At 40.8% G+C, this 26,909-nt stretch overlaps 1 protein-coding gene across 5 annotated transcripts in view; it reads left to right on the top strand.

The window, feature by feature from the left end:
• Nucleotides 1–762: 762 nt before the first annotated feature.
• FAM13C (family with sequence similarity 13 member C) overlaps nucleotides 763–26,909 on the top strand; it is a 65,468-nt gene continuing 39,321 nt past the window's right edge. For 3 of the 5 annotated variants that reach the window (XM_063337961.1, XM_063337960.1, XM_063337956.1), the window contains exons 1-4: nucleotides 8,804–8,963; nucleotides 13,883–13,939; nucleotides 15,660–15,858; nucleotides 24,496–24,617. In XM_063337961.1, the coding sequence (XP_063194031.1) occupies nucleotides 8,902–8,963; nucleotides 13,883–13,939; nucleotides 15,660–15,858; nucleotides 24,496–24,617 (440 nt within the window). In that variant the 5' untranslated portion in view covers nucleotides 8,804–8,901. Of the gene's footprint in view, nucleotides 841–8,803; nucleotides 8,964–13,882; nucleotides 13,940–15,659; nucleotides 15,859–16,821; nucleotides 16,901–24,495; nucleotides 24,618–26,909 lie in introns of those variants that run through there. The other 2 variants (XM_063337955.1, XM_063337957.1) reach the window with 2 other exon arrangements.

Here is a 26,909-nt window from a genome sequence, read left to right as displayed (position 1 = left end):
GAATGTACGTTTGGGTGAAAGAGAATTTCCTCTGTCTTTCCCTCCATGTGAAAGAGAAAAAAAATATTTTTGCTTACTGGGAAAAACAAAACAAAATGTGTTGAGAGTTAAACACTTTCTCAAACTTTGAAAGATCAAACTTTTGTCTGTGCTGAGGAGTAATGCATTGTCCTTCTGGAAAGTTAAAATAGTAGGTGGTAGGACACCAGCACAGATCATGAGTCTGGATAGAAATAGAAGCCAAATAGAGGAGACTACTTGCTATGAGAAGAAATTAAACCAGCAAGGTAGAAGCTGAGCAGGAGTTCACCACTGACTGTGGCTGCTATTATTGAGTGGCTTATTCACATCATTTCAGTGAAATTCAAGTGCAGGCGTGTAAGGCATAACTGATGAGACTTTTCTGATGTCAATGGATCATGATATTGGAAAAGTTAATGGTCTGAATCAGTGGTTTTCAAATGTAATTGACTATACATTATAGTGAATAGAAATTCAGGAAAACAACTTGGAAAAATAAATAGTGGCATTCATTACCATGCGTTTTCCATGGTGGAAATACGAATGAGCAACTGGAGCTTCATAAACGCCCACAAATATAGATGAACTAAAGTCCAGAAGTAAATGGACCTCCCCCAGTTGCCCATCACAACTGTATTTTACATTGTGATTGTTTGCTTATGACGTTTGTTGTATTTATTCTGGATTTTGTTCGTGCCTTCTTGTTATGTCCTCCAATACCAGTTTCATTCCTTTTGCCCACCACATTCTTTTCTTTTCTGTCTTTTCTCGTGGTCCAAAACTGCTTGCCATGTGGATGGCTTTTCCTTTCTATGAGAGGTAAGATAGCTGGGAAAAAACATAATGCTGAATTGACAGCCAGAAATAAGTTAACTAAATGCTGTTCTTGGTAAGGCTTTTACCATGGCTTAGAGGGGGCTCCAGAGGGGCCTGTGAGAAGTTGAGTCTGTCTTGGTTTTGTATTTATGTGACACATGCAGCAAGTTCAGAAAAGGACTTGTTACATCAGTTTTGACTTAATGACATCAACCTCTCTTCTGACCCTTCTAGCCCCTGATATTAACAGACTCATCAAAGGAGTAATGAGATTTGTGTATATAAAGATACTGACTGCAGTGAATGGAGTCAAAAACCTCTCTGTGGGATCCCATGTCTTGTACAATTGTATCTTGTGTGTGCAAATGGAGATTCCTTTTTTTTCAGATGTAAGAAGCAATGTTATCTTTAGTTTTTCAGCTATTTCAAATATGCAGAGTAGTGCAGTGTAAAGCTAAATTCACTCCTAAACATCCATGTGTTACTGCCCATATTTTTTTTGTTTCCAAATGAGAAGTGGTTCTGGTTATTTATTATGCTACAGGTGTCTTAAGTTACAGTTTATACTTTTGTAACTGCATTTATTACTATTCTCTTTCTGAATTTTATTAGTCACTCTTAGTATCACACAAACAGTAGTGGTTATTTGGAATTCTCTGAATATGATCTAAATTCATAAACAGAAAGCAGTTTGTTTTGAAGCTAAGTGGCATATAATGGTATAGTTCTACATTTCACATCTCTGATTAGCTTCTACACTAATACTTCATAATCTGTCTGTACCGGTTAGATTTTCCTGCAGTGCCACAAAAATACAAAGCAGGAAGCAAGCTATGAAAAAGAAATATTCAAGGACTTGAAGGGTATGTTTGGCTTTATACGCAAAAAGTTTTAAGGCACATCTGATCAAAGGGAGGAGCTCTGCTGGACTATAAATCATAGAATCATAGAATTGCTGAGGTTGGAAGGGACTTTTAAGATCAAGTCCAACCATTAACCTACCCTGACAAAAACCACTTCTAAACCATGTCCCTAAGTGCCCCATCTACCCTTTTTTTAAACCTCCAGGGATGGTGAATCCACCACCTCCCTGGGCAGCCTGTTCCAATGTTTAATAACCCTTTCAGTGAAAAAAATGTTTCCTAGTATCCAATCTAAACCTCCCCTGACATCACTTGAACCCGTTTCCTCTTGTCCTATCACTTGTCACCAGGGAGAAGAGGTCAGCCCCCATCTCTCTACAACCTCCTTTCAGGTAGTTGTAGAGGGTGATAAGGTCTCCCCTCAGCCTCCTCTTCTCCAGGCTAAACAACCCCAGCTCCCTCAGTCGTTCTTCATAAGGTTTGTCCTCCAGACCCCTCACCAGCTTTGTAGCCTTTCTGTGGACACGGGCAAATATTGCGGGCAACGTCCTCCGGTGGTGTAAACTAGCACAGCTTGGCATGGGCCCCGGGTACAGCTGACCAGCCTTCTGAGAGCAGCCTGTTGGTGTTTCTGCTTGTAGGCAGAGCACAGAAATACACACAGAGACAGGTTTTGTAAACTAGAAAGAGGCTTTGGGAGGATTCTGTGTGAATCTATTTTTAATGTTACCTGACCTGTCCCTCAGATATCAATAGGACTAATCAGTGGTTGTGGTGACCCACCTGCATGCTTGGGGAGAAGGCCAGGTGCCCTTTGAAAACACATAATTGCTGATAATGAAGCCCTTTTATAATGCTAATTAAAGAGATGTTGCCTATGTGTCACTGCTCTGACATCAGGCAGCAATTGCTGTAAGTTTGTTTTATTATGTGACTTCTACATTGGTATAGATTTTGTTTTATATCATTCTGGCTTCTGTGCTGCTGGGAAGATAGAGCTACAGGTGAACCAAGGTAGTATGTACTACTCTGCTAGTTACATGGAGGATAGCGACCAGGATTTGCAAAATACCTCATAAGTATGTATACTATGACACACAGATGTGGAAAAAGGCAAATAATGAAGTCTTTCAGGTTTGTGGTTCTGTGAATAGATGTTTGGAAGAGAAATAAACATGTTTATACGTGCATGCATGCGTGTGTGTGTATGTGCACACAGATTACACAACTGGATTCCCAGGTGGTAAGGAAGAGCTCTGCAAAGGGAAATCTGAGAAAAAAAGTGTGAGCTTTCTTGTTTATTCTTTGCTTTCAGAAAACAAGTAGATTACCCAGCATAACCAGCATTGCTCTAGATGGCAATGGTTATCTCCCTAAGAAACAGCCAAGAATCATACATATCTTGCATATTTCTTTCTCGTATCTGGGCTTAACAAGAACTAAATTGTGTGGCTCCACTCGTCTACAGACCCAGCAGAAAAAGGCATTAATGTTTTTTGAATGCATGAGCAGCTCTTTGCTTGGTTTTCCCTTTTACTGTCAACTTTTTGAGAATGTGGTTTAGCTCAAGTTCACCTTTCCATTAAATTTTGGAAAATGCTGGATAAGCTATACATTTAAGCCTTGATTTGGCATTCTTGCTCATAAGTGACAATCTGTACTTATATGATCCCATTCAAATTGTTCAGCAAGATCTGCACTCTTAGAAAGAAGAGGAAATTCTTGAATGTTTAAGAGTGAAATCTCTTCCTGGCTGAGCTGTCTAGTTCTCTGTGGTTGTCTTCAGAAGAAGAAACACAAAGTATAGAACTTCTTAATTCTGGCTTTCCTTAAACAACATGCTAATTCCTCTAAATAACTTTACTATATGTAAACTAATTAATACTGTTAACATTTTCCGTTGTTTTTAGTAAGCCTCCAAAATAATTAGACTGGGAGTGTAAAGGAAGAATGTGACCCTGCAGCATTCCTGCTCTATTAGATAGCTCGGACAAAAAAGAGGGAACACACTTTCAAAAGGCCACCACCACCAAAACAAACCCACCAAAACAAAACAAAAAACCCCCATTGCTGATGTTATCTAAACACATTCTCCACACGTGCTCTGCTCTAGGGAAGAAGTATTATTTTTTACAATGCCTTTGCCTTTATTTGCCTCTCTTCTCTTCCTACTGTCACAAGCAAAAGGAACACGGTGAGCTTGCAGACATGTTAGGCAGATCAATTAATTCAGAGAGGTTGTTCTTGCAACTCTGTTATTTGCTGAAGTAAGTTGCGGTAAAGATCAAGGCTTCTAAAATAAGAATATTTACTTTTAGGTGTAGCGATCTGTTGAAGCATTCTGGGCATCTCAGTAGAATTGGGGCGGGGGGCATATGTCTGTGTGTGTATTTTTCCCCATATTGCAATGCTCAGAGGAAACTGGTTAGTGCTGTGTCGAGTCTAGCCTGACTAGTCTAGTCAAGTAGTCTAGTGTAAACTTGCTGGAAATAGTTTTGTCATCTGTAGCAGTATTAAATTATCTGCAGTGGATGACAACATTTAAGCAAGTTTTAGTGTGTATAATGGCTCAGTCACTAGCACCAGTTTGACTGGTACGGTTGGGTTTATCATGCAGCCCAGTGCATGCTGGATAATGATTCTTGGGCATCTCTACAGAGGTTTTCAGCAGAGCTGATAGGACTTCATAAAGCACCCTGTTCTTCAATAACAAAATAAGAGGCACAGTTCTGTATCTCCTGCTTAGCACACTTACTCAAGTCAGCAGACCTATATGAAGTAGGCTTATGCTAATTAACCAGGGCACTAGTAGCAGTGTAGCCTTCCAGCAAGGAGCTTAGTATGGGCTCCCTGCCCCAGTGATTACCCATGTTCCTGGGAGGTTTCCCCGTTGGCAGGGTTAGTGCTTGAAATGTAACCCAAGTGATGGCACTGCAGTCGTTCACAAATCAGAATTTCCAGTCTGCACAAATTCCATATTTTTCCCTTTAAAAGAGCAGGGATCTGACTGAAGTATGGCTGTACCTTTTGAGCTACAGGGCAGATGTACCTTCCCCAGTGCAAACTTGGGTGTACTGTGGGAGTGTGTATGGGATTCATGGGCCCACTGCTTAGAAGGCTTGGGTAAGGAACTATATGCAGTTTGATTGCTCACTCAAATATCTTCAGCAAATATAACCCTGAAGGTCTGTGGAGCTGCACAAAGCTTTATCCAACCCAACATGTGTACGCCTTATGGAATTGCCCTGGATTGGATTATGACGACTGTGTCTGCACTTAAAGCTCAGTTTGAGACTTAAAAGTCTGCGCATTTTAAGACATACAGCAAGATCAGCTGAATGCTTTTTCCCCCCCAGGTCCATTCACTCGGATGATGTGCTAATTAGGTCACTGAGAAAAATCAAAGATATAGAAACTGGATCGAGTGCTCACTGACCAACTCCTACATGTAATTGCTGTATTTTAGTTTAATTTGTCTTAAGATGTTCTCTGATGTCTCTGAGAATGTTACCCGTAAAAAGGCAGACTGCACATCAAGAAAGCAAGTCAGTGAACACATGAATATTTTGAGCCACAGAGTGTAGCATTCAGTATTTATCACTACAGGCAAGAGACATGTGACTTCTCTTTCACATGGCAGCTCCTTGGTTTATGCCTTGCTGATTGGAAAATAGAGAAAGTATCCCGCAGGATGGCTTTTGAAGAAAGGGCAAGGCACTGGGACGATCCCCAGTGCTAACATTTTGCTGCAAGAATGATCCTTACACTTATCAGCTAAGAAAGTCCTGTGTGTTGGAAGAGAACAGACTTGCTGAAGGCAGAGATGAGTTACTGCAGAGACCCTCAGGTTTTTTTCTGCTTAAATAAAAGTGTTCTGTTGTAAATGTGACCTCAGAAGTAGCCATGTGACCTGACAAGCAAGCATATTTAATCTGCTCCTTGCCGGAGTTGAATGTGTTTTGGCCATGAAAGCATACGCTGTGTATGCATACAGGTAGGAGTGAGTGCAGCTCCTTGTTGGCACAATTTGAGAGGGAGATGAAGGACTGTTGGAGCACTTCAAGGTATTGCTACTAGGCAGGAACACGCTTACTCCATGGCAAACAAATTTGCTCAATATTTTTATGAGTCTCTGAGCTCAGCTGATTCTGGCAGCTTGACTTCATCTTAGAGAGGCAGTAGGGGGGAGATCATTCAGATTGTTCCAACTTTCCCTTTATTTGGGTAGTGGAACATGAGTAACTTCTTCCCAGAGCTGGAGGGAGTCACCTTGGGCTCCTCGTCGTGCACAGAGTGTCATACCGCATCTCTCACGTCCCTCCGCGGTGTTAGTGCAGCTCCCTTGTATGGCCTAACCATAGTGCAAAATGTAATTGCTTCTGATGCAGCAATTTCAGCACAAGCAATTTGGACTCTGTGGAATAACAAATAATAATAAAGAAAATAGTCTTGCAATAAATGCTAATGAGACCCTACAGGATTGCACTGAATTTGTCATTAGATAGTAGATATTAAATGCAGAAATACTAACTTTCCTAGAACCTTAGAGAGTTTAGAGTTCTTTGTAAATATGTAATTCTCCCTCTAAACATGCAGTTTATTTCCCAAAGCAAATTCTCCATTATTCTGTAGTTAAGGCTGAAAGGCCTCATAATTTACCTGAGTCAGCAATGCCCTTAAGAGAGCACAGTCATTTCCTGAGATGAGCAAATTCTGGAAACTGAGGCAAAGGTTCTATTCTGCAGGTGAAACCGAGCTGCCACAAAGTCTGCAGGGGGTTGTATGTGGGGTGTGTGTGTATGACGATTTAGGCAACTGTAGCTTGGCAAGCTTCACTATTCCCTCTTTTTTTTCCTGGCCTTTTGATCTTGATTGTTGCATGCTCTTCCATTTTCCTGAAGCCAGAACTACTTCTGCCCACTTTTGTCTCACTACCTCTCTCTTCTTTTGCAGTCTTCTGAAACCAGACCATACTGTCTTTGTAAAGCATTCACTGCCTGATACATGCTTATAGTGCCAATTAATGCTGTTCTGAGCTTATGAACGTATCGTTTATATTGAGCATGTGTCTCTATTACGTGCAAAACTGATCTGGAGGCTACGTGATTCCTGTTTCAGTCTTCCTCCTGACCTAGCAGGAATTCTCTTGATGATACAAAACAAATAAAGAATGGAATTTCTTTGCCGATCTATTTGTCAGCCATAAATAGGCAATATATTAGTCAAATTTTCAGAAGTGAACAGCAACATGTTTCTGAATCCTGGTGTCTCCAAAATATGTTCATTTCATAGTTCTCCGACATCTTTGTTGTCAGCTGAGAGCTGGCATGTGATGTTTATGTTGGCTTGGTCAACATTTGCCAAAAGAGGATAAGAACAAAGCTGGATATAAAATGGGAAGCTTTTTAACAAAGAAGGCATTTTTCCATGGATATGATATTGCAAAAATATGAATCACTTAAACTGTTCAGTATAAATGAGGAAAAAACTGATTTAAAAGCCTTTATTTTCAGAATTTCAGAAAGATGTATTTTAATTACTTCAGAATGTAAAGTCCTTAAAAGTGTACCTGCTCAGTGGTGAAGTCTAAAGCTTACTTCACATAGAACTTCACATACATGTGTAGAATTATTTTTCATTGGGACTTCAGGATGATGAGAGACCTGACACGTCACCTGAATGTGGTGACGACATATATCTGGCACTGAGAATTTTAGTACATTGAAGAGCAATGTTTTATAGCATTACAGGCCTAATTGACTTTAATGTCATTATTGAAAACAAGGAGATAACATCAGTATTATGTTTTCCCTGCACCTGAGACTTAGAGGGAAGCAAAGATGCAGGTTCAGCCATCTTCGGCTCTCCCTTGTGAGGCAGGGTAAAGCCAGGGACCAAGAAACTGAAAGCAGGAGGAGAAAAAATTTGAAATTTTAGGTGTAAGGCAAGATTTAAATGCTAACCATTAAATTTAGCTTTTCTGTTCACCCTTCTCTCATGAAACCCGCTACTTTGTAGGGCAGAAGTCCTTACAGACTGGCTGTGATATTCTGACACCCCAGGTAATTTGTGCAATTATATAAATTGACATTATATATACATATATGGGAAAGAAAAGAGCAAAGTAGTGTGTGCAAGCAGGTAGGAAGGCTGGGAAGAGGCGGAGATGAGATACGCTGTTAGCCCGGTTGGTGAGAGAAGGGAAATTGTCAGGGCTGTGGCTCCTGGCTGCTGCTGCTTGGGAAATGTGTATCAACACCTCGCAGCGGCACAAGCTGCTGCCGGGAGGGGGACGCTGCACCTCCCGGTGTCCCTGCTCCGCTTGCTGCTGTCATCCGCCAGGAGCCATTGTCACAAACAGGAGTGCTCGTAAGACACTGTTGTCTGCATTGCCTTCTCCACCTCCCCCCAAAGGGAAAAAAAAAAGTATCACAGCTCTGGTATGTAGCAGTGAGATTTTTTTTTTTTTTCCCCTGCTGCTATAAGATTTCAGGATGATCCGATTTGAGAGGTGTTGTTCAAGGGGGGATTCCACCACTGCCTCAAACCCAGCAGTTTTTGGTATCCTGAGTTGACCCCCACTGAATGTATTACATCAGGTCTGAAACATTTTGTTGCAGGAGCACAGCAGCCTATTCCTTTCATAGAAATGGTTTCATCTATTGCTTGCTGTTAGCTTAATAGCCTTTTGCTACTTGAACTGTCCTTTCTGCCAGATTATTTTTTCATAGCTTCCCCTGGGGTTTGGCCGTGAGCTGAGTGTGTAAGAGACCACTACACAAGAAGATAAAACCTCCAGAGATCTTAGCTGAGCAGCCCTATTTAAGTAATAAAAATAACTGTGTTTGAGAGCCAATAACACAGAGCAAACGTTTAAAGGACCGAATGCCAAATACTTGTTTGTAAACCTAAGCCTTTATTAGTAGCACTGTTACAGTTATAAAAGAATATGATCCCTTTCTGAGCCTCTCAGACTACCTCCATCCCTGTATTAATTCACAGCGCTGCTGGATGGGCTTTGTGAGTGTTGTAGGGCTAATCCCTATGGTTCCTTGATTATGAGCATGTGCAGAGCAGCTGAAGGTAGAGCCGTGCATGTAGAGCTGACACAGAGAGACTTGCCTTGCAATGCCATGTTTGTGCATGTGTTCCTACAACTGAGAAGGATACAGGGAGCCTGCCTGCCTTGCTGATTTATCTGATGTTTTCTTGTTTCTGTTTCAGCATTCAGGATAATCCCTTCAACACAACAGCTTTGGCAGAGTAAGTGAACATTTTAGATGTCCTTATTTTTAAATAAGAATGCTGAGTTTAGTTACTGTAGAGAATAATTTTAAGTGGTATGTGAGAAGTCCCAAGCTGTCTGTCATGTTTTTTGATTCAGTTTTCTGTGATCTAAGTATATTATTGACTGTATGGGAAAGATTGCATGAAACAGCTCCCTTCACGTCCTCTGTGACCATTTAGCAGTGAAATACCTTTCTGGGAGAGAATATATTTGATGCACATCACACATGTTTAAATGCATGATTTTCAGTGTAGGATAAATCTCCTGTGAAAATATTGCTCGTTTCTGGTACTGCTGATCTTGATAAACACAAGCATGTCGGTTTTCTAAGAACACATGGTTTGTACTTCCTGCAAGCATTATTAGAAAAAAAATATCTTTGCAAATATTTTGAAAAAAATAACTATCCATTATTTAGATAGGCCAAATACCAAATACATCATTTCTTTGTAATCAATTCCATAAACTCATTAGAAGACCTTTCATTTATATAATGATATGAAAAATTATGATATATGATCATAAGGATATATATGTTGATTTTTTTTTGTTGTTGTTTTACAGACACAACAGAACAGCACAAGGGAGAACATTAGAAAGTTAGAAAGGCAAAGGCTTTAGGAACCATTAGAGACGAAATTGTCTTTGTTTTCTTTCAGTCTAAAACAACGCAATTTTGGTGTTCTCTACATTATTTTTTTGCATGCTTTTGATTGTTTCAAAAGCTTTTAGGGTAGATTCTTAAGCAGTAATATGCCAAGCAGTTTCTCAGGAAGGAAATTATTTTTAAATTTGTTTGTGTATCAGGTGAGTTTTACACTGCTAAAATGCTCATAATTTAAAAAACCCTGGCTGCAGTGAGCTGTTTGCCTAAGTGTTGTGGGGACAGAATACATTCTGAAAGCAGGCCAAGTTGTAATCTTCTGAGCCGTCCCTAAGTATTGTCAAAACCACTACAGGAAAAGTGATACAAATAATTTCCCTCTCATATATTGCTTCACTTTATTTGCTTACATTGCCTTGCTTTATTTAATATTTTAACTTAGTCACTCTTTTAGTGTGATTGTGGCAGATATGGAAAGATTTAACAGAAGCTAATAAATCATTGTGGCTTTTGGGTTTTTTTTTTCCTGTGTCCCTGTTAGTTGAGTGATGAATATTGGTCTGTAAAATTCTGGGGTGCTCCCTCTCCACAGAAGAATAACCAGATTACAGATAGTACATTTTTCATATTTTTTCCTCCTTCCCTTTTCTCTGTCCCTACATCCATTGTTTCCCATAGAGATTCCTCTGGAGCGTCCCCTGTGTCAGCCTCACCCTTGAGGTTTCTGGGACTCAAAGGTGACGGCCTTTCTCTGTGGTCCTTCACGTGACCACTAAGACAAGGGCTGGGATGGCATAAAAGCTGACTGCGTAGTTCCAGCACTGCCCCTGGGGAAAGGGAGAGGGGGCAGACGGTGCTGTGCGGTGCTGTGCTGTGCCGAGCTGAGAGGCAGTGGCATGGCAGAGCTGGGGCCAGGCATTGCCTGAAGGGTGAATCTCCCTCATTTAAGCTGTTGTTCGTTCTGTTTCAGGGGCTTTAATTTTTAATCTTATCTTCCAAACATAGAAGTAGAAACATGCTTTTAGAAAACAAAGCAAGCGAACAATGACATCTGAAATGCATTGTCCAAATGAACAAACTTGGTTTCCAGGGTTGATTTCCCTAAATCCTGTTTAGATCCTCCCCACAAAGCCTGTTTTTGAGAACTGCTGAGGATACACTATTCTTACTGATTTCAGCACTAGTTGTTTGTGTGGGCCATATCTGAAAATAGGTTACTTTTATTGAGCAGAATAAAGAGAGAGCTTGCCATGCAACTTTAGACATCCCCATTTGACAATTTCTGTCTTTACTTGTGGCAAAGGCAAAATCGGGACTTCCTGAATGATATAAAATCAGTGATACTATACTTTCAGGAACATTTCTCCAGACAAGGCAAGTGCCTGGGGCCGCTAAGCTTCCAGCAAGCTATGCGTGCAAACTGGTTTTAGAAGTTGTTCATGTGAACATCTTAAAGGTCAAGTCAACAAAGAGGAGCAGTTTCCAAGTTGTACTGAAATGCCTCCTACGGAAAGGTGAAAATGGAAGAAAATGTAAAAAGCTAATCCCATTAAACCAGAGATCCTTGGAAGAAACATACAGAGGCAGAAGTATAAATAGTCAGAACAGCAGTCCACCTAGACTGGGATCCCTTCTCTGACCTGATGCTGGCCAGTGCCATAAAACCAGTAATGGATGTACTTACTTTTAAGAGAGATATCCATTAGTCAGTAGTTAGATTGGGCACTGAAGGAAAAGGATGTACATCACTGGTTTTGTTAAAAGATGTTCTTCTTGCCCAATGTAAGCTTCAACCCATATGGATTTATGACTTGAAGCTGTTCTGGCATATTCTCTGATGCTTTAGGAATCAGTGAGATGCTGCTCCGATTTTTGGGTTGCTGGGAACTCTCTCTACTACATGGCCACAAGCTTTCACAAAACTTACCAAACTCTTGAATATCCCTCTGTCTGTTAAATATAGCTAAAGCTGGACAAGATTTACAAGTTACTGGTGAGAGGAGAGGAGTGTGTGCATGTCTGTTGATATGTGCAAACAAGTTGGCATGAACACATAAGCTGCATTTCTTAAAAAAGTCAAGAAAAATACTCTGGGCTTTAATGATGAATATTTGTATTATATCATGGATTCATCTTTTTAAAGATCCTGCTATGGTCTTAGCCTCAAGCACTGTCTCATGTGAATGAGCTTTGTTGGTTAATATTTATTCTTATGAAGAGAAGAATTTCTGTTAACAATTTCAGAGCACGTTGTTTCTGAACTTCCTCATAATCTTTTTATTACATGATGGACATGATCTTTTCTTCTTCATTATTACTTATCTTTCCTATCTACTGCTATCTACTGCTATTCAAATACATTTTGTCATGCTTACTTGTGTTATTTATAAGTTCTGTCTTGTTTTATGGCTTTTATCTGGATGGTAAGTTAGGAACTCTACTTCTTAAGATCACCTTATTACAGCCAGCTCAGGGAAAGCAACCCGCATGGCACTTCCCCAGGTTATGGAGTATGCACACAAGTATGCACCCATAGACTTGGCTGATGGACCTGTGCTAAGTCATCTATCATCCCTCCAAAGAGTGTTCCCAGTTGCTAAAATGGTCTTTCAGGACTGAAGGCTGCGAAGTGTGGTGTTTGGTGAGAGGAAGGGGTGAGTGAAGATGGTAGAGCTGCTTCCTCCCACCTCCTCTTCCTGTGGTACACACAGGAGGGAGAATTTGTCCCTTTAGAGGGTCCCTGGGCTTTGTTGACTGTGGCATGGTCCATGGTGCACAGCACACCTGGTGGCATCTTACCCGACTCTCGTATTTGTGCTGGACCTCTGTGCGTCCAGCTCTGACCTTGGCACTGTCTCCTCACAGTGTGTTTCCTTACTATGTTTTTCTCCCTCTGAAATTCTCCATTGTGTTTTCCATCCAGGTTTCTGGTTCCTTTTGTACTGGGCTTCCTTCTTCATACCCCCAGTATGTCCTATCCTCACATCTTGCAGGTGTCAGACACCCATAAGGTAATTAGTGAAAGACCAGAGGGGAAGGTGTGGCTGGCACTAGATTTAGTCAAAGGCAACCAGACTTCTACAGTGAATTTATCCATTTTGTACATCGACCCCTGTCTTCCATCTGTCATCCCACTTTGCCTTGTGGGGAGAACTGCACCCGTTACAGGAATATTGTGTGATTAGGAGGGATCTGCAACTGTAGTTACATGTTCCAGTTGCTAGCAGCAAATGCTTTCATCCATATGCTGATGTATTCAGGAAGTGTAAACACTTGAATGTCCCTTTAAATATTTTCTGCTGCAGTCTGGCTTTTGATAAAGATACTAGCAGAAGACTGGTGGGAAAGAGGAATATATTAAAAACCTTGCCATCAAATTGCAACACAGAGCTATGAATTTATCATTTAATGTGCTCTGTCCTAAGTGCAGCAGCTCTTCTGAAAATTTAACAAGTCAGCGGAAGTACAGGCTGCTTCCCTCATAATGAAGAGATTCCTCTGCCAGCAAACTTCAAGTGATCCAGGCCTGCTTAGTGTCTGTGCCCTGTGAGTATGAACAGAGGGTGAGGAGAGGCCCCCGACTTTTCCCCAGAAATAATACCTAGAAAGGGCGTATGCGTATTTGTTAGGAGCGTATGTGTCTATATGTATGTTTATTTGAAGAAATACTGCTCATAGGCTTTGCAGTTGTATCATTCTGCAAAGTTCAGCCATGCTGCACAATGTAGTGTTCAACACTGAGTGGTTGGCATATTTATCCAATTCTGTTGTTTGTAACTTAAGGGGATCTAATCGATTATGATTCTTCAGGCATCTGAAAATTCTGCTAATTCACTTTTTAAGAGTGGTGACCAATTTATAATTTATTTTGGGATTCTTTTTCCTGCTGCATAATGTATGACTGCTCAACTAAATACTTTTGTGATCTAGGAGAAAAATACCCTTAGCTAATTGTTTCTAATTCTTTTTTTTTTTTTTAAATGTGTAGTATACTATAAGCAATTAAAATACATAATTTCCTGTGATTTTTATGGTAACATCTGAATTCTTTGTCATCACTATTTCTATCTTGCTGAAAAAGATATAGCAAATTGTGTACACGTAACATCTCAAATCCCCTTCTTCCGCTGAGATTTAGACTGTCGTGGAGCAGCTATGGCATTAAATGACCCCAGCTAAGGTGTGAGAAGGAGAGATGTGTTTATACTTTCAGCTGCACTGTCATGTTATTAAAAGCTAAATTTCTGCAGCTGGCAGAAAATCAGCAATTATTTTGTATCCATTTTCAAGGTGCGACGGGGATTCGGATTCTGTACATGAAGATCAAGCATCCAGTTCCAGCCCCAGGTATTCTACTGCAAATTTTGTCTGAAATCCGTTGGCAACCAACAAAGCTGTCAGAGTGCCTCTGTTAAACTATTAGAAAAAAATCTTTATTCTCAAGGGAATGAAGAATTTCTGTGGTATTACTTGCTAAAGCTATTAGTATTTCTGGGAAATTCGTATTTGTATTGTATGCTTTTGTGTAAAGAATATTAAGATTAATTACCATTGTTATCATATGAGTAAACGTATTATAGTCTGTGTTCTTCACATCATATTACTTTAATTCAGATGCAGTTCTGATGCTAATACATTGAGTTTTACTGTACAGCAGCTGGTATAAAGTAGTAGTAAGCGGAGTTTTGCAACTTTGCAAGGATATGCACATTGATGAGTGACTCTGAAAAAAAAAAGTCTTCAAATTGTAATTTAACTCAAGTATTCTTGAGGCATGTGTCTCATAGCTACGTTAGTATACGTTGATTGCTAGAGGATGCAACTTAACCTTTCAGAAAGATTTTTAAATCAGATGATACCTTAAAATTAGCAACACTTCTGCACATTGTAACTATAACAACTGCCTTGGAGCACACTTGCAGAAGGCATGGGCAGCAATGGTGCTTAACTCCACAGGCACCCTGTGAGCATCCATCTGGATGCTGATGGGCCACAGATGGAAAGTGAGTTTGGCAGCTCCGAATCCTTGGGAGAAACCGTTGAATTAGCAAGTTATGCTTTCTAAAAAAATCTCAGGGGGGTTTAATTCGATAGTCCTTGACTGCCTCAGTTGTGGAAGTTTCACACCAGGAGACAGGTCATCTCTCAGCTAACCATTAGGATTTTACCAGCTGAAGCTAGCATCTGAAATTCCACCTGCAAACTAAGCAACAGCCAGGGATTTCAGAGCAGTAATGCTGATCTGCTCATCCTGCCAGCTGAGCAGGGGGCCTCGCATTCTGCATTGCAGTAGCTTTCTTAATGGTTCCAGGGAGATGCTCCCAGTGGAAGGCATTAGACCAGTCTAAGGCTGGATTGACTGGGTGTGGATAAGACTACCAAGGTCTTCTTTAGGACAGGTTGAACTCTGTAGCTAGGTGGAGATTGAAAATATCTGTCCCAGATTCAGTGGTTACCTGAGCATCCATGAGCAACAGTGTCTGTTTAAACCACTAGACGTGCTGTTATACAGGAGGAACTTTTCTCCAAACTGGGGGTATATGATATCCCTTCCACCCAAACGCATCTCTGGCTGTTCAAACCCTACTTTGTGTGCCTACCTCCTTCACTTTGTCCCAAAGCCCACAAAAACAGAGACTGTCAGAAGGGAAGTGTGGCTCTAGGGAGGAATTACTGTATGCGACAACATTTTTGTGAGATTTTAACCTAGTGTGAATCATTGGATGGGGAAAGGTCCTCTGCATGAGAAGACTGTTTCAGATTTTATTTGGGGAATGTGAATTCTAGGGCTGAAGCCAGAGAGTGCCTCTAAAATGAGTCTTATTTAAATGTCTCTACAGTTGAATGTGTAATAATACTAATGGTAGTTAAGCTTGTGATTTGACAATAAACTGTAGCCTCTCAGATTCATGTTACTAACATATACAGTATTTGATGTGTAGACTACTCAACTTGGTAAAATTAAAATGCCATGAATAGCTAAGAACTTGTTGCTGTTCGTCCTTCATAATGTTTTGACAGGTGTCTGAAGTCCTGCCTGATGCATTTCAATTTTATTTTCTTACAGAGATGATGATAACAAAGAAAATTATCCGGACAACGCTGCTGTCTTAGAGGAAAGGCAGCTGCCTCTGCAGGATACTCAGCAGCACAAGCAGCAGGCTGTAATTGACTACGCTCTAAAGCCTGAAATGGGCAACTTAAAGCTAAGAAAACCTAAGCCCATTGCAAAGCTAGAAAATGGAAAAAGTCACGAGGAAAGTCAGGTAAAGAACTAAACTTACCAAGGGTATGTCTATGGCACAGTATCTGAGTAAATGTACCTTTTGAAATGCAAAGTGGGACTCTCTGGTAATCCACGGTGTGACTGAGACCCCACAATAATCTACCCTGATTTTCAGAGACCTGGGGTCCTGGAACCCTCCTGTAATGACAGACAATTTCTTTCAGCCAGGGGTGTGTTGCGACTGCTATCCAAAGTGAGTGGAGAGCGTAGCTGAAGAGGTGCAAATATCTCTAGATTTCCTGGGACTCCTTGCACCAAATATAAAAATCTTGATAGTTGCAGCACTTGATTAGACTTTTTCTGTCTCAAACCCGGACAGTTTATTTGGCCAAGGATCTCTTGCACTGGTGTTTTGGCTAGCAATGGACAGATTTTGTACTTTCCCTTTATTTTACTTTCTGTTTTTTTTCTCATCTATAAACAATAAATCTATTCCAGTGCAGGTTCTGGTGCCGGTGCTCTTGCCCACAGGCTTCCTGGGTAGAGCTGAGGGGAGCAGAGCTGTAAGTTTTCTAAAAGCTATAAAGGAAGGCTAGAAATGAAGAAGCCTCTGCTGCTGTCTGTGGAGGTGCATTGCTAGGCAGACTTCAGAGTTACCACCTCTACTCTCCCCCGGTGCTTCCCAAGTCATGTCTCATGTGCAGTGTAAGGGATAGAGCTCTGCTCCAGGTTTAACCCCTCAGCGAGAAATATTCTCATAACCAACATAGTTGATACTAACATTGGTAGATTGTCGGCCTGTAGTAGACACAAGGCCTGAGAGATGTCTGTCTTTACATCTCTTCTTTGATGTATAATGTATTTGGCTATTTTCTGTCTCTCTCCTCTCTTGTTTGTGGATAGCAATTTGTGGAGTGCATTCTGAAGTGCTTTGGATCCATCGTAGACCAGGAATGATTTTGGTTCATTTTTTCAAATTTAGAATTGGAATTCATCATATTGGATGGCATGTCTTACCTTCTAAGTGAAGAATATCCTTTTGAATCCCAGAAGAAAAAGTAAAAGCAAATGGCACCCCAATGGTATCATCACAGTCTTTTTCAGAATATCAATGTCAATTCTTGACCTAATCTTCTTGCATATTTTTGCTGGAGTTCATCCCTGAGATGAATTAATAACTGCTCATTTTTTTGTAAATCTATTGCATTCCTAGGAAATGTTATTTAGGCTGCAGGGAGATGAGGTGTGCATGTTCATCAGCAGACAAGAAAAATGATAGGAAATTTTGGCCTATGAAGAGCAAGTGGAGGTGTACCAGGAAGAGGAGTCATGAAGTCATAAGTAGGGCAAGATCTGTCTCATTGATCATCTGTGGCTCTTTCAGCTGCTTCCAGCTCTCCTGTCTGCCTGCTCCCTGTGCATGTTGTGCCTGTATCTCTCACCCAAGGAAAACTAACGCAGCATAGATTTGCTGCTCTATGGTATTTTACGTGGCCTGAAGTGGTTAAATGAAAATGTTGATATTCTTTCATGGGAAACTTTTTTGAGTCTATAATTAGACTGCCATAAAATACCAGTGCAACTTAGATATGCAGCCTCTGGAAGGAAAAACAGTGTCAGGCAGATAATGTCACATGACTCAAGGGTTTGAATTAGGAAACACAAAACTGGTGCTGGGTCCCCACACTATGCATTGCTCCCATCTCTGGCATACTGGAAGAGGTATGATGTGCAGGCACTATTTTATCTCACCTTTGATTTGATGGGAGTACTTGAGGGATGAGAGAGCTACTGTAGAGCTTTGAGTGTAATATAAAGAATAAACACAAAGCAAACATCCCTCCATAAAGGAACTCCACTCATTCATAGAGGGAATTGTATCCTTTTCAATGAATGTCATAGAATCACAGAATCATTTAGGTTGGAAAAGACCCTTGGGATCATCGAGTCCAAGCATCAACTCTACTCTACAAAGTTCTCCCTTACACCATATCCCTTAACACTGCATTTAAATGAGTCTTAAACACATTCAGGGATGGTGACTCCACCACCTCCCTGGGCAGCCCATTCCAGTGTCTAACCACTCTTTCTGTGAAGAATTTTTCCCTAATGTCCAGCCTAAACCTACCCTGCTGCAGCTTGAACCCATTCCCTCTTGTTCTATCGCTAATTACCTGTGAGAAGAGACCATCACCAACCTCTCTACAATGTCCTTTCAAGTAGTTGTAGAGAGTGATGAGGTCTCTCATCAGCCTCCTGTATCTCCACTGGCTTCAGTGGTGCTTGCTGTAGAGGAAAGAGGTTGCCTCTTGGAAGGGTTTGCAGAAGGAAGCTGTTTTGGAGAAAGCATCTACCAAGCCCTTCATTTCACATAGCCTTCATTCTCGTTAGTTAGGATGTGCACGCTTCTTGACCCAAATACTTGCCTTGCTGTATCTTCAGCTACCTCAAGGGCTTTTGTTCTTAAAGAAGCAAGCATCTGGCTCCTGGCTTTGTTAAAGTTGCCTATGAAAAACAAGGGTCTGCTTGCAGAAGAGCTCTGCGAAGGGTTTGTGGGCTCTTGTTGGGATCCTTGGTGTCTTCCGACCTCCCAAAGCCTATTGCAGCTGTCAGTGTCAGCAGCTCTAGTCATGAACTGATAGCAACTGCTTCCCTCCATTTTGAAGCTGAAAGCAAAGTGCTACTGTGTTGTTTGTAGTAACTGTTGTTTATATGTATATGGCAGGTTGTTATTACCTGGAAAAGTGGGCCAGACTGATGCTTTGAAACACTATGCAACTGCCTATACCTTCCTTTTGTGAAACACCTTGCCACCAAGCCACTTGATGAAATAAATGATGTACTCGTAAGCAGCTGATGTCAAGCTGACAAACAGCAATGTCTGAGTACATGCATTTATGAAAGAAAAGCATGATGCACTACATACAGTGATTAAAACTGTTCATCCTCCCTTTCCTGAGTTTGATAGAGTGCTTTTTTCAACAATCTCCTCACTTCCCCCACCTGACTTCTCTGTGGCTTCAGACAAAGACAGTTACAATAGTGCAGTGATAGTATCTCTTTTAAAGGTGTTGCTCTGATAAGCCAGGGAAATGTTTGCTACTCGTAGAATCATAGAATCGCCTGGGTTGGAAGGGACCTTACAGATCATCTACTCCAACCATCAACCTAACTCTGACAAAAACCATCACTAAACCATATCTCTAAGCGCTATGTCTACCTGTCTTTTAAATACCTCCAGGTATGGTGGTATGGATGGTGACTCAACCACTTCCCTGGGCAGCCTGTTCCAATGCTTAATAGCCCTTTCAGTGTAAAAAGTTTTCCTAGTATCTGGTCTAAACCTCCCTTGGCACAATTTGAGGCTCCTTCCTCTTGTCCTAGCGCTTGTTACCTGGGAGAAGAGACTGACCCTCACCTCTCTACAACCTGCTTTTAGGTAGTTGTAGAGAGTGACAAGGTCTCCCCTCAGCCTCCTTTTCTCCAGGCTGAACAATCCCAGCTCCCTCAGCCGCTCCTTGTAAGACTTATTCTCCAGACCCCTCACCAGCTTCATTGCCCTTCTCTGGACCCACTTGCCCTTCTGTGCTGTAAGCCCATGAGCTGCTTTTTTAGAAAATTGTCCCTTTAAGATCAGAATAGGTTATTGAACATAAATAAGTTTGCTGCATGTGCTGGAAGGATTAAAGCCTGTTTGGATGGTAACCAATTTTGTGTGCCTTTCTACTAGTGAGAATCCAAGGGATTTCCATTGTAGAAACGTCACTGTGAGGGAGCAGACTGCTGCATTCAAGTAGAGGAAAGATGGCCAACTCGGGCTCTCAGTCTGCTGAAGTGTGATTCCTGTGCCTCTGATTTTTTTGACGCAAGTGTAGTACTGTGGTCGTGTACCCTAGATCTTGATGAAGAAAAAGTTATTAAATCTACAGTGATGATTAACAGTCTAATAAAAGTGACTAATATCAAGAGACTTCACTTGGCCAATTATCAGCTGATAAAATGTCACTAGAGTAAAGCTGTATCTTGGATATTGCATGCAGTTATTTCTTTGGAGGCAGGAGCTGGGTATGGGGGCAGTTGTAACCTTTCCAAAGTTTGGGAAGAGAGTCAGGCTGCTAGAATGTGATTACACTGCTGTACTTCAGCTACTTGGTTTCATCTTTGCTGTGGTTTCATGAGCTTCTTTAGCAATTCCGCAATGTTAATCTATAGAAAATCAAATTAATTAGGATTTATTTGACTTCAAGAGGTGAGGAAGCATATGCTCAGAACATACTCTGGGGAGTCAGCGTGAGAACAGATGGTGAGGAATGGAAAGTCTGCTTTCCTTGCTTAATCCTTTCTCCTGTCACTCACCTGTGATGCAGTCATGAATATAGATTATTAAATGAGTTATCCACTGATACTGAGACATACTTATAAAGTGACACTAAGCATGCTAGCTAATAGGTAGAGACAGTAAAAGTTCAATTTTAAAGTCGTATTATCAAGGTAAATGACTATAAAAATGAAATGTTGGCTTGACAATTGATGTGTAGATATGGGAATGCTGAAAATTGCTGTGTGAAATTTTGTATTTTGTGTATAAATTAAATGGTCAAATTGCATGGATTTCAAAGAACTTTCAGTAATTTGGCATTAAAATTGTGATTTTAAATGCACTGGAATCAAAAAAACAGAGCAAATGTTAACACATTAGCTACACAAACAGATGAACATGTCAGGCAGTCTGCAAGTTCCGCTTCAATTTTTAGGTATACTCTATTTATGTTTAAACCATACCTCCCATTGTGGATTAAGTCTGTTCAATTCTCTGTCCATTAAATACATACCTGCTTATTTTCTTGTATGGGCTTGCATTTTCAGGAGGGGTGGGAGGCACTTCTTCTCAGGACTTCAGTCTTGACTATTTTCTACACTGACACAGCACTATGTGATATGCCAGGGCTGGCAGGGTATTTGCATAGAGCTTACATTTGACGAGAGACAGAAGTGTTTATGTGTTGGATAAAGCATATGAAGGATGCAGGGCACTTTCTGGAGTTCAAGAGCAGATTAACCTGCTGCGTAAACACAGCAAACATTTGTATGCCTCTACTGTAATTCAGATGCTCTGACAGAGATGGGTTATGACATACTGTGATTTTTTTTAAGGAAAATAAGTTTAAAAATAATTTTAGCTTGTGAAACAGAAGTTGAGTTATCTCAACATATGTATCCATGATGGAAATTTTTGTCTGCTTCCAAGCCCATGTATTATTTTGTGTACAGAGCAAATATCATGGCAGTGATTATGCAGCACTGAGCCTTCTCAGCAATGCCTGGAGATTTCCCTCTTCACAGACTACTTACCAGATGGAGCCTCATTGTAGAAGCTTCACTCTCCGTAGTGAAGAAGAAACAGAAATACAATAGAAGACAGCACTATACTGTTGGATGCCTTTGATGCATCAGGAATGGTTTTCATTGCTCTTAAGAAATGGAGGTTCCATCAAGGGTGTTTCCCTAAGGTTACTCTTTAACATCCTAATGACATAACTTATGAACAATAACAACAACAAAAAAAAAAGAAAAAAGAAAAGAAAAACCAACCAAAACTCACCCAAATCCTCAAACATCAAGCCTGCAAGTAAGCGCTTATTACCAGCACATATTCTTGTCCTCAGCTTTCATCTAGCAGAAAGCATTTTGAATTGCTGTGTTCTCTCTGCTGATACGGGAGAGGGGTATTCGTTGCAGAAGAGGCTTCTGCTGAAGCAAGTTTACTACTTTAATGCAGGTTTAGTTTTGTACCTTAACTGGATTGACTTTCTTTGACTGATTAACTTAAATAGTACAACACTGAGAAGGCTTCAGCCAGAAGATATGCTTGCTTAACTTGACATGCGCTAGTTTCATTCATTTACAGAGCATGCAAAGTTTTCTTTTTGTCTGTATAAACAGCTGTCGTGATCAACTTCTGAAGCTAAGCCCATCTAAACATAAAAGTTGAGGCTCTTGCAAGAATTCTAGACCAGGTCTTCAACTGGTTTAAGTCAATGGCTTTTGCCTCTTTTGGTATTTTATTGTATCCTGAAACTCTATATTGTCATATGATGGCATAAAAAGCTAGGATTCAAGTTCTGACCAGAAATGTCCCCTAATGAGGCCACTACAGTCATAGGAAAGTCATCTCCTGAACTCCAGTGTCCCGACCTCTTCCCTCTATCCCCCCAGTTTACATCCTTCAGATTTACAAAAAGTACAAATTCCCAGATTCAGTTCCAGAGGTTTTTCTGAGATCTGATTTTTAGTCTTCCTACGTGTCTCTATTATTAAATCTCTTTGAGAAAGAATATTTTCAGTATGCATCACAGTGATGATGCAGAATTCTTTCTTCCAGCTTTTTCCAGAATATAGTGTTAGTCTTTCTACTTTCTGTCATGTCCAATACCTAGCAAAATGTAACCCTGTCCTTACAAGAGATTCCAAGCACAAATGAGCAAAATGCTTGTTCTACCTGGAGACCATCAAGCCACTGAAGATTTCTGGGCAAATAAAATAAGCTGAACTGGTTCAATACACTTCTGCCTTGAACTTTAATGAAAACTTTTGTGTTGACCTGTTTAGACCCCAAGAACATATGATCATTTTTATATAACTAGAGGAAAATAATGTCAAGACAGTAACGGAAAAGCTAGGACAGCTGCAAAAAACTTCTGTCCGTTTGTAACCTGAATTGTTATTACCATTTTTGGATAAAATGTCATTTATCCAATGCTAAACTATCTTAGATAGACATGGGGAGAGGGGAAGACATCTGTCCTAGAAGGCTCTGAAGGAGACAAAGGGTAACAAAAGCAAGAGTGATGCTAGTCAGTTGAGTGAAGCTTTCAATCCTTTTGCTCTGATATCATCAGAGTGTCGTTATATCTAGTCTGAAAAAAGAACAGCCTCTGGTTTGGAGGTCCATTTTGGAAGTTTGCCCCTTGTGGGTAGTCAGTATGGTTGGAAAGCTTGATTAACCTCTGCTGGGTCAGTTCTACTGCAGTGGCTGATACCAAAGCAGCCTAATCTAATGTTAGCGCAGCTCTCTTCAACTGGCAGGGAAAGTCCTTTTAGTGCCAGGGCAGGTCTACACTTCAAAATTGCAGCACAGACATACTCCATGGACGGACGTGCGTGTTAGAGTTAGCACATGGCTGCTTCCTCCCGAATACCTTCCATCACGATGGTGACAGCTACCTCTTTCTAGAGATAGATTTCGAGGTGCTTTTTATACTCATCTCATAGACTAAGGAGGAGGAATTAACATTCATTTATCCAACAAATATCCTATAGTTAAAATGTCATCGTGGAGAGGAAGTAAAGTGCCAGTGATCAGACTTTTTATTGATTTTTACCAGTTGTTATTTTTTTTTTACAAGATCCATTAGTCTTTTCATCATTAATTTTGAGAGGTAGACACTGAATATTTCTCCTGAGAGGAGAGCATTTGGGCAATTTTCTTAATTTTAAAACTTTTTATAAAATTGACTTTTTATAAAATTATAAAATTTATAAAATAAAAAAGTGTAATTTAGTTTTGTTTAAATACAATGCGTCTCTGAACAAGCTTCATTCATAGTCTGTAAAGACGGAACGGACTAAGAAGGAAGTAAAAGCAGCCACTGTTTTTTTAAATGTAGAATGACCTCAGCCCTCCAAGTTCACATCCAAACAGTCTTTCCAACTTCCATGCTTCCAGCTAAGCTTTGAAACTGGAGCAAAATCAGATACATTGCTTTACCAGGGGAAGGGAACACTGTTGTTTCGCAAAGCATGTTGTACTTTAATTTTGTGAACTATATATTGAACTACAAAATATTGTATGATAAAAGCTAATAAAGAAGTAGGAAAAAGCCCCACTTTGATTTCCAAAGAACTTCATTAATTTACCCTTTTGCAATGCAAGGGAAATATTATAACCCGTTTTATAGGTAAGGAAATAAAGATGTGCTGAACAGACCTTGTCACAGCCCTACAACTGGTTTTCAAAAGCTTGGAGTAAAATGCATACCTTTCTATTTCCTACTCCCTTCCTCAATTTGTTGGACTCTATTGCCTTTTCATTTTCTGTGTGGCGGGATGGCTGATGTCACTTTTTTTCTTCATTACCTTTCACTCCTCCCAAAGTGATACTCTGTTCATAAAGCTGTGCATATGCTAGGGAAGGGAAAGAGCAAAAGGAAAAAGGAAACTGGTTATACCTTACAAATCTTATTTAAGTGAATTGCATTTGCTTTTGTCAGCCTAGAATTTTCTTATGATACCCAAGTAATAAAAAACTGACACATGAGTAAATAATTTCAAATGAAATGTGAATGTATACATAAGCAAAAAGATACTGAACTCTGTGTATAGCACTTCTTAGCTCAGAAGCTGACATCTGTTATCTAACTAATAAACAGAAAATGGGCTACCGTCTGCTTTGGTTTCAAAAAATGTTTTACAGTGAAAGAAGATACTACTTTGTTTAGAACCTTTTCTAGTCTGTGTTTTCCAGTTGTTTCCAGATTATTACCAAAAAATAATAAAGAATCACAATCAGCATCAAGTCTCATGGAGCTCCTTTTTTTCTTAAAGCAAAATATTCAGCTAAGCCTGATTGGTACTAACAGGGCATGCAACGTTTGGGTTTTTTTTTTGCTTTGTGCAGGAGCTGGAAAGTGCCTCGCCAGGCCTCTCAGAGTGGCAGGGGAAGGCTGGATCCTCAGCTAATGACTATGCACAGAACGTGGCTTTCAGATGCCAGGAAGCAGTCGTGAGATTTCAACCAAGGTAAGCCTTGGGATAAGACACTGCATTTCACTTCTGATTAACTGTAGGAAAGGCTAATTTATTTCCTGCCTTTTGTATAAAATATTCAGACTCCTGGCTCCCACTGGCAGTTGTGTTCTGTATTTATATGCCTAGAACTGTTTGGAGAAAGTGAAAGGGATGAAGATAAGAATGCAAATTTCATCATTCTTTAAACCCCTTACATTTCAAGCAGGAAAAACATTCTCAGTTCAGAAACTTCAATTCCTCTGTGCCAAGTTTCAAAAATATCTTGGCACTTCTTTTCTTTTCCCCCCGGTGGTGACTTGCTGCAGTCTTTCTCAGAGCTGTATTCTCACTGAGCAATGGGAATGGGAAGCCGCACACCTGATTTTAGCAGGGGTATACATTTAGGTGCAGTTTAGACCCTGGGTGCTGTGGTAACTGTGCTTGTTCCAGTGCCCTGAAGGGTACAGGGTATCCAGGTCAGGCATTAGCCAAGTCTTGGTGGCAGGTAACTCAGCTGATCATGAAGTAACTCAGCTCTGGTAGCTATTGGAAGTCACAGTTCCTCCTCTGATCCTTCATGGCTCTGCAAAAGGCTAGAAATGGGGTTTCAACTTGCCCCACTGCCCCAATCTACCAGTGAGGGTGTATCCTAAGGATAAAATTTTGCTCTTACTGACAGGCTTGGACTGTGTAAATAAGATCATGCTCTTCACAGCTGTCAGTTTTTGGGGCACCGCTTTACAAATTTCCCATGCTCAGGTGCTGATTTGGCCCTGCTTTGCTGCGCACATAGTTTCAGGCAGATGAGCCACATCTCTGCTCTTTGTTCTCTGCCTCAAGGTGCATGGCAGCCTTGGTGCTGTGTGGCAGAAGCTCTGGCTCTCTTTGGAGGGACCAGAGCAGCAGCTGTACATCCCAGGGATGCTCAGTGGGTCAGGGCACAGCTGGTGGACATGCAGAGCTCATTGCCTCCAAGGTCTCTTTCAAGTCAGGACTAGGTTAGTAGTGACAGTTGCCATCCAATGGCAGTTTGGTGCTTTATGCGAAATGAACTGGTTGCCTTCAGCACAGCTTTTAGTAGGCAACGTTGTAAATGATATTAATTTGTGCTCTCAAAGGAAGCTTTAGCAGAATGACCAAGCATTTAATTAGCTTTCACAAAGAACTGCTTTCGCCTTCCAATGCCTGCATCTGTGATTGAGACACTGCAAAGTCCTGCATCTCAGAAAGTGTTTCTAATTACCCCCAGTCTAGGAAGCTTGCCTGCTCTTTTTCTGGCATTCTTTACACTAGGAAAAAATCACATGGATTTCTTGTAAAGAGGAGCATAGTGGGTTTGGTATTGGAGAGTTAGACCTACCTAGTGGCTCTGCCGGTAGGAGGTCTGTGTATGAGTAGATAATGAAATAACATTGGTTAGTTTCGATTGATGAAAGGAACAAGATGAAAGAAACAGGGACGTTAAAGATAAGAACCAGAGTGGTGTGTGCATGAATAAAACAGCAACCACAGTAAAGTTCCCCTGTCCATTTCAACAGTGTGGCCTTTTTAGTTTCCCTGGTATTAAACCATTGTTCACTATGCTATTTATTTCTGTTTAACACCAGGGTGGCTCCTTAGGAAGCCTGCTGTCCACAAGTGCTAAGTCTGTTAAATAATGGTACCTGGATTTACCATGCTAAAAGCTGTGAAAGCACAGTGATCAAATCTCAACTCTGGCTGTGTCTTAGTTTGATGAAGACTTGATGAAGTCAACAAAATGGAGGTGACTTTACTCTCAAATAAGGAACTTCAAATGTGGAGTAAACAAGCATTAATGCATGGTCCCTGGCCTCACACTCACACTTTATTTACTTTAATTGTCTTAACTGTCCTTGGAAAAAACATTCCCAACACCCAGCTGGGGCAGGGGACTTTGAATTACATAGGCTGAAGTTATCACTTTCAGTTTGAGGGTCGCTGTGTCTGATGACTCCTCTTTAAGGGTCACCAGCAGCTTGCCCCATCCCTCTGCCATCGCTCAGCTTTGATAGGGCCAGAGCAATTACACGCCCATGTCTCACTCGTGCAGAGCACTGGCTGCTACATCAGGATCACAGAACTGGCTCATGCAACAGGCCGTGAAGCATAGCTGCCAGGGTATGACGTCTTGCCTTGTTTTCTGCCTTCTCTGCTCTGGGACATGGCAAAGGTTAAGCATTCAGTCTTGGCAGCAGGCAACAATCATAGCTAGACTTTGACAGAACACATCTGGTAGCCCCACAAAACTTGAGTTTCACTGTCTTCCACCCTGTTTTTGTTAGG

Source organism: Chroicocephalus ridibundus, chromosome 6 (assembly GCF_963924245.1).
Source record: "Chroicocephalus ridibundus chromosome 6, bChrRid1.1, whole genome shotgun sequence".
NCBI lineage: Eukaryota > Metazoa > Chordata > Aves > Charadriiformes > Laridae > Chroicocephalus > Chroicocephalus ridibundus.
Note: the sequence above shows the minus strand (reverse complement) of the source record. Positions and strands in the feature narration are given on the sequence as shown.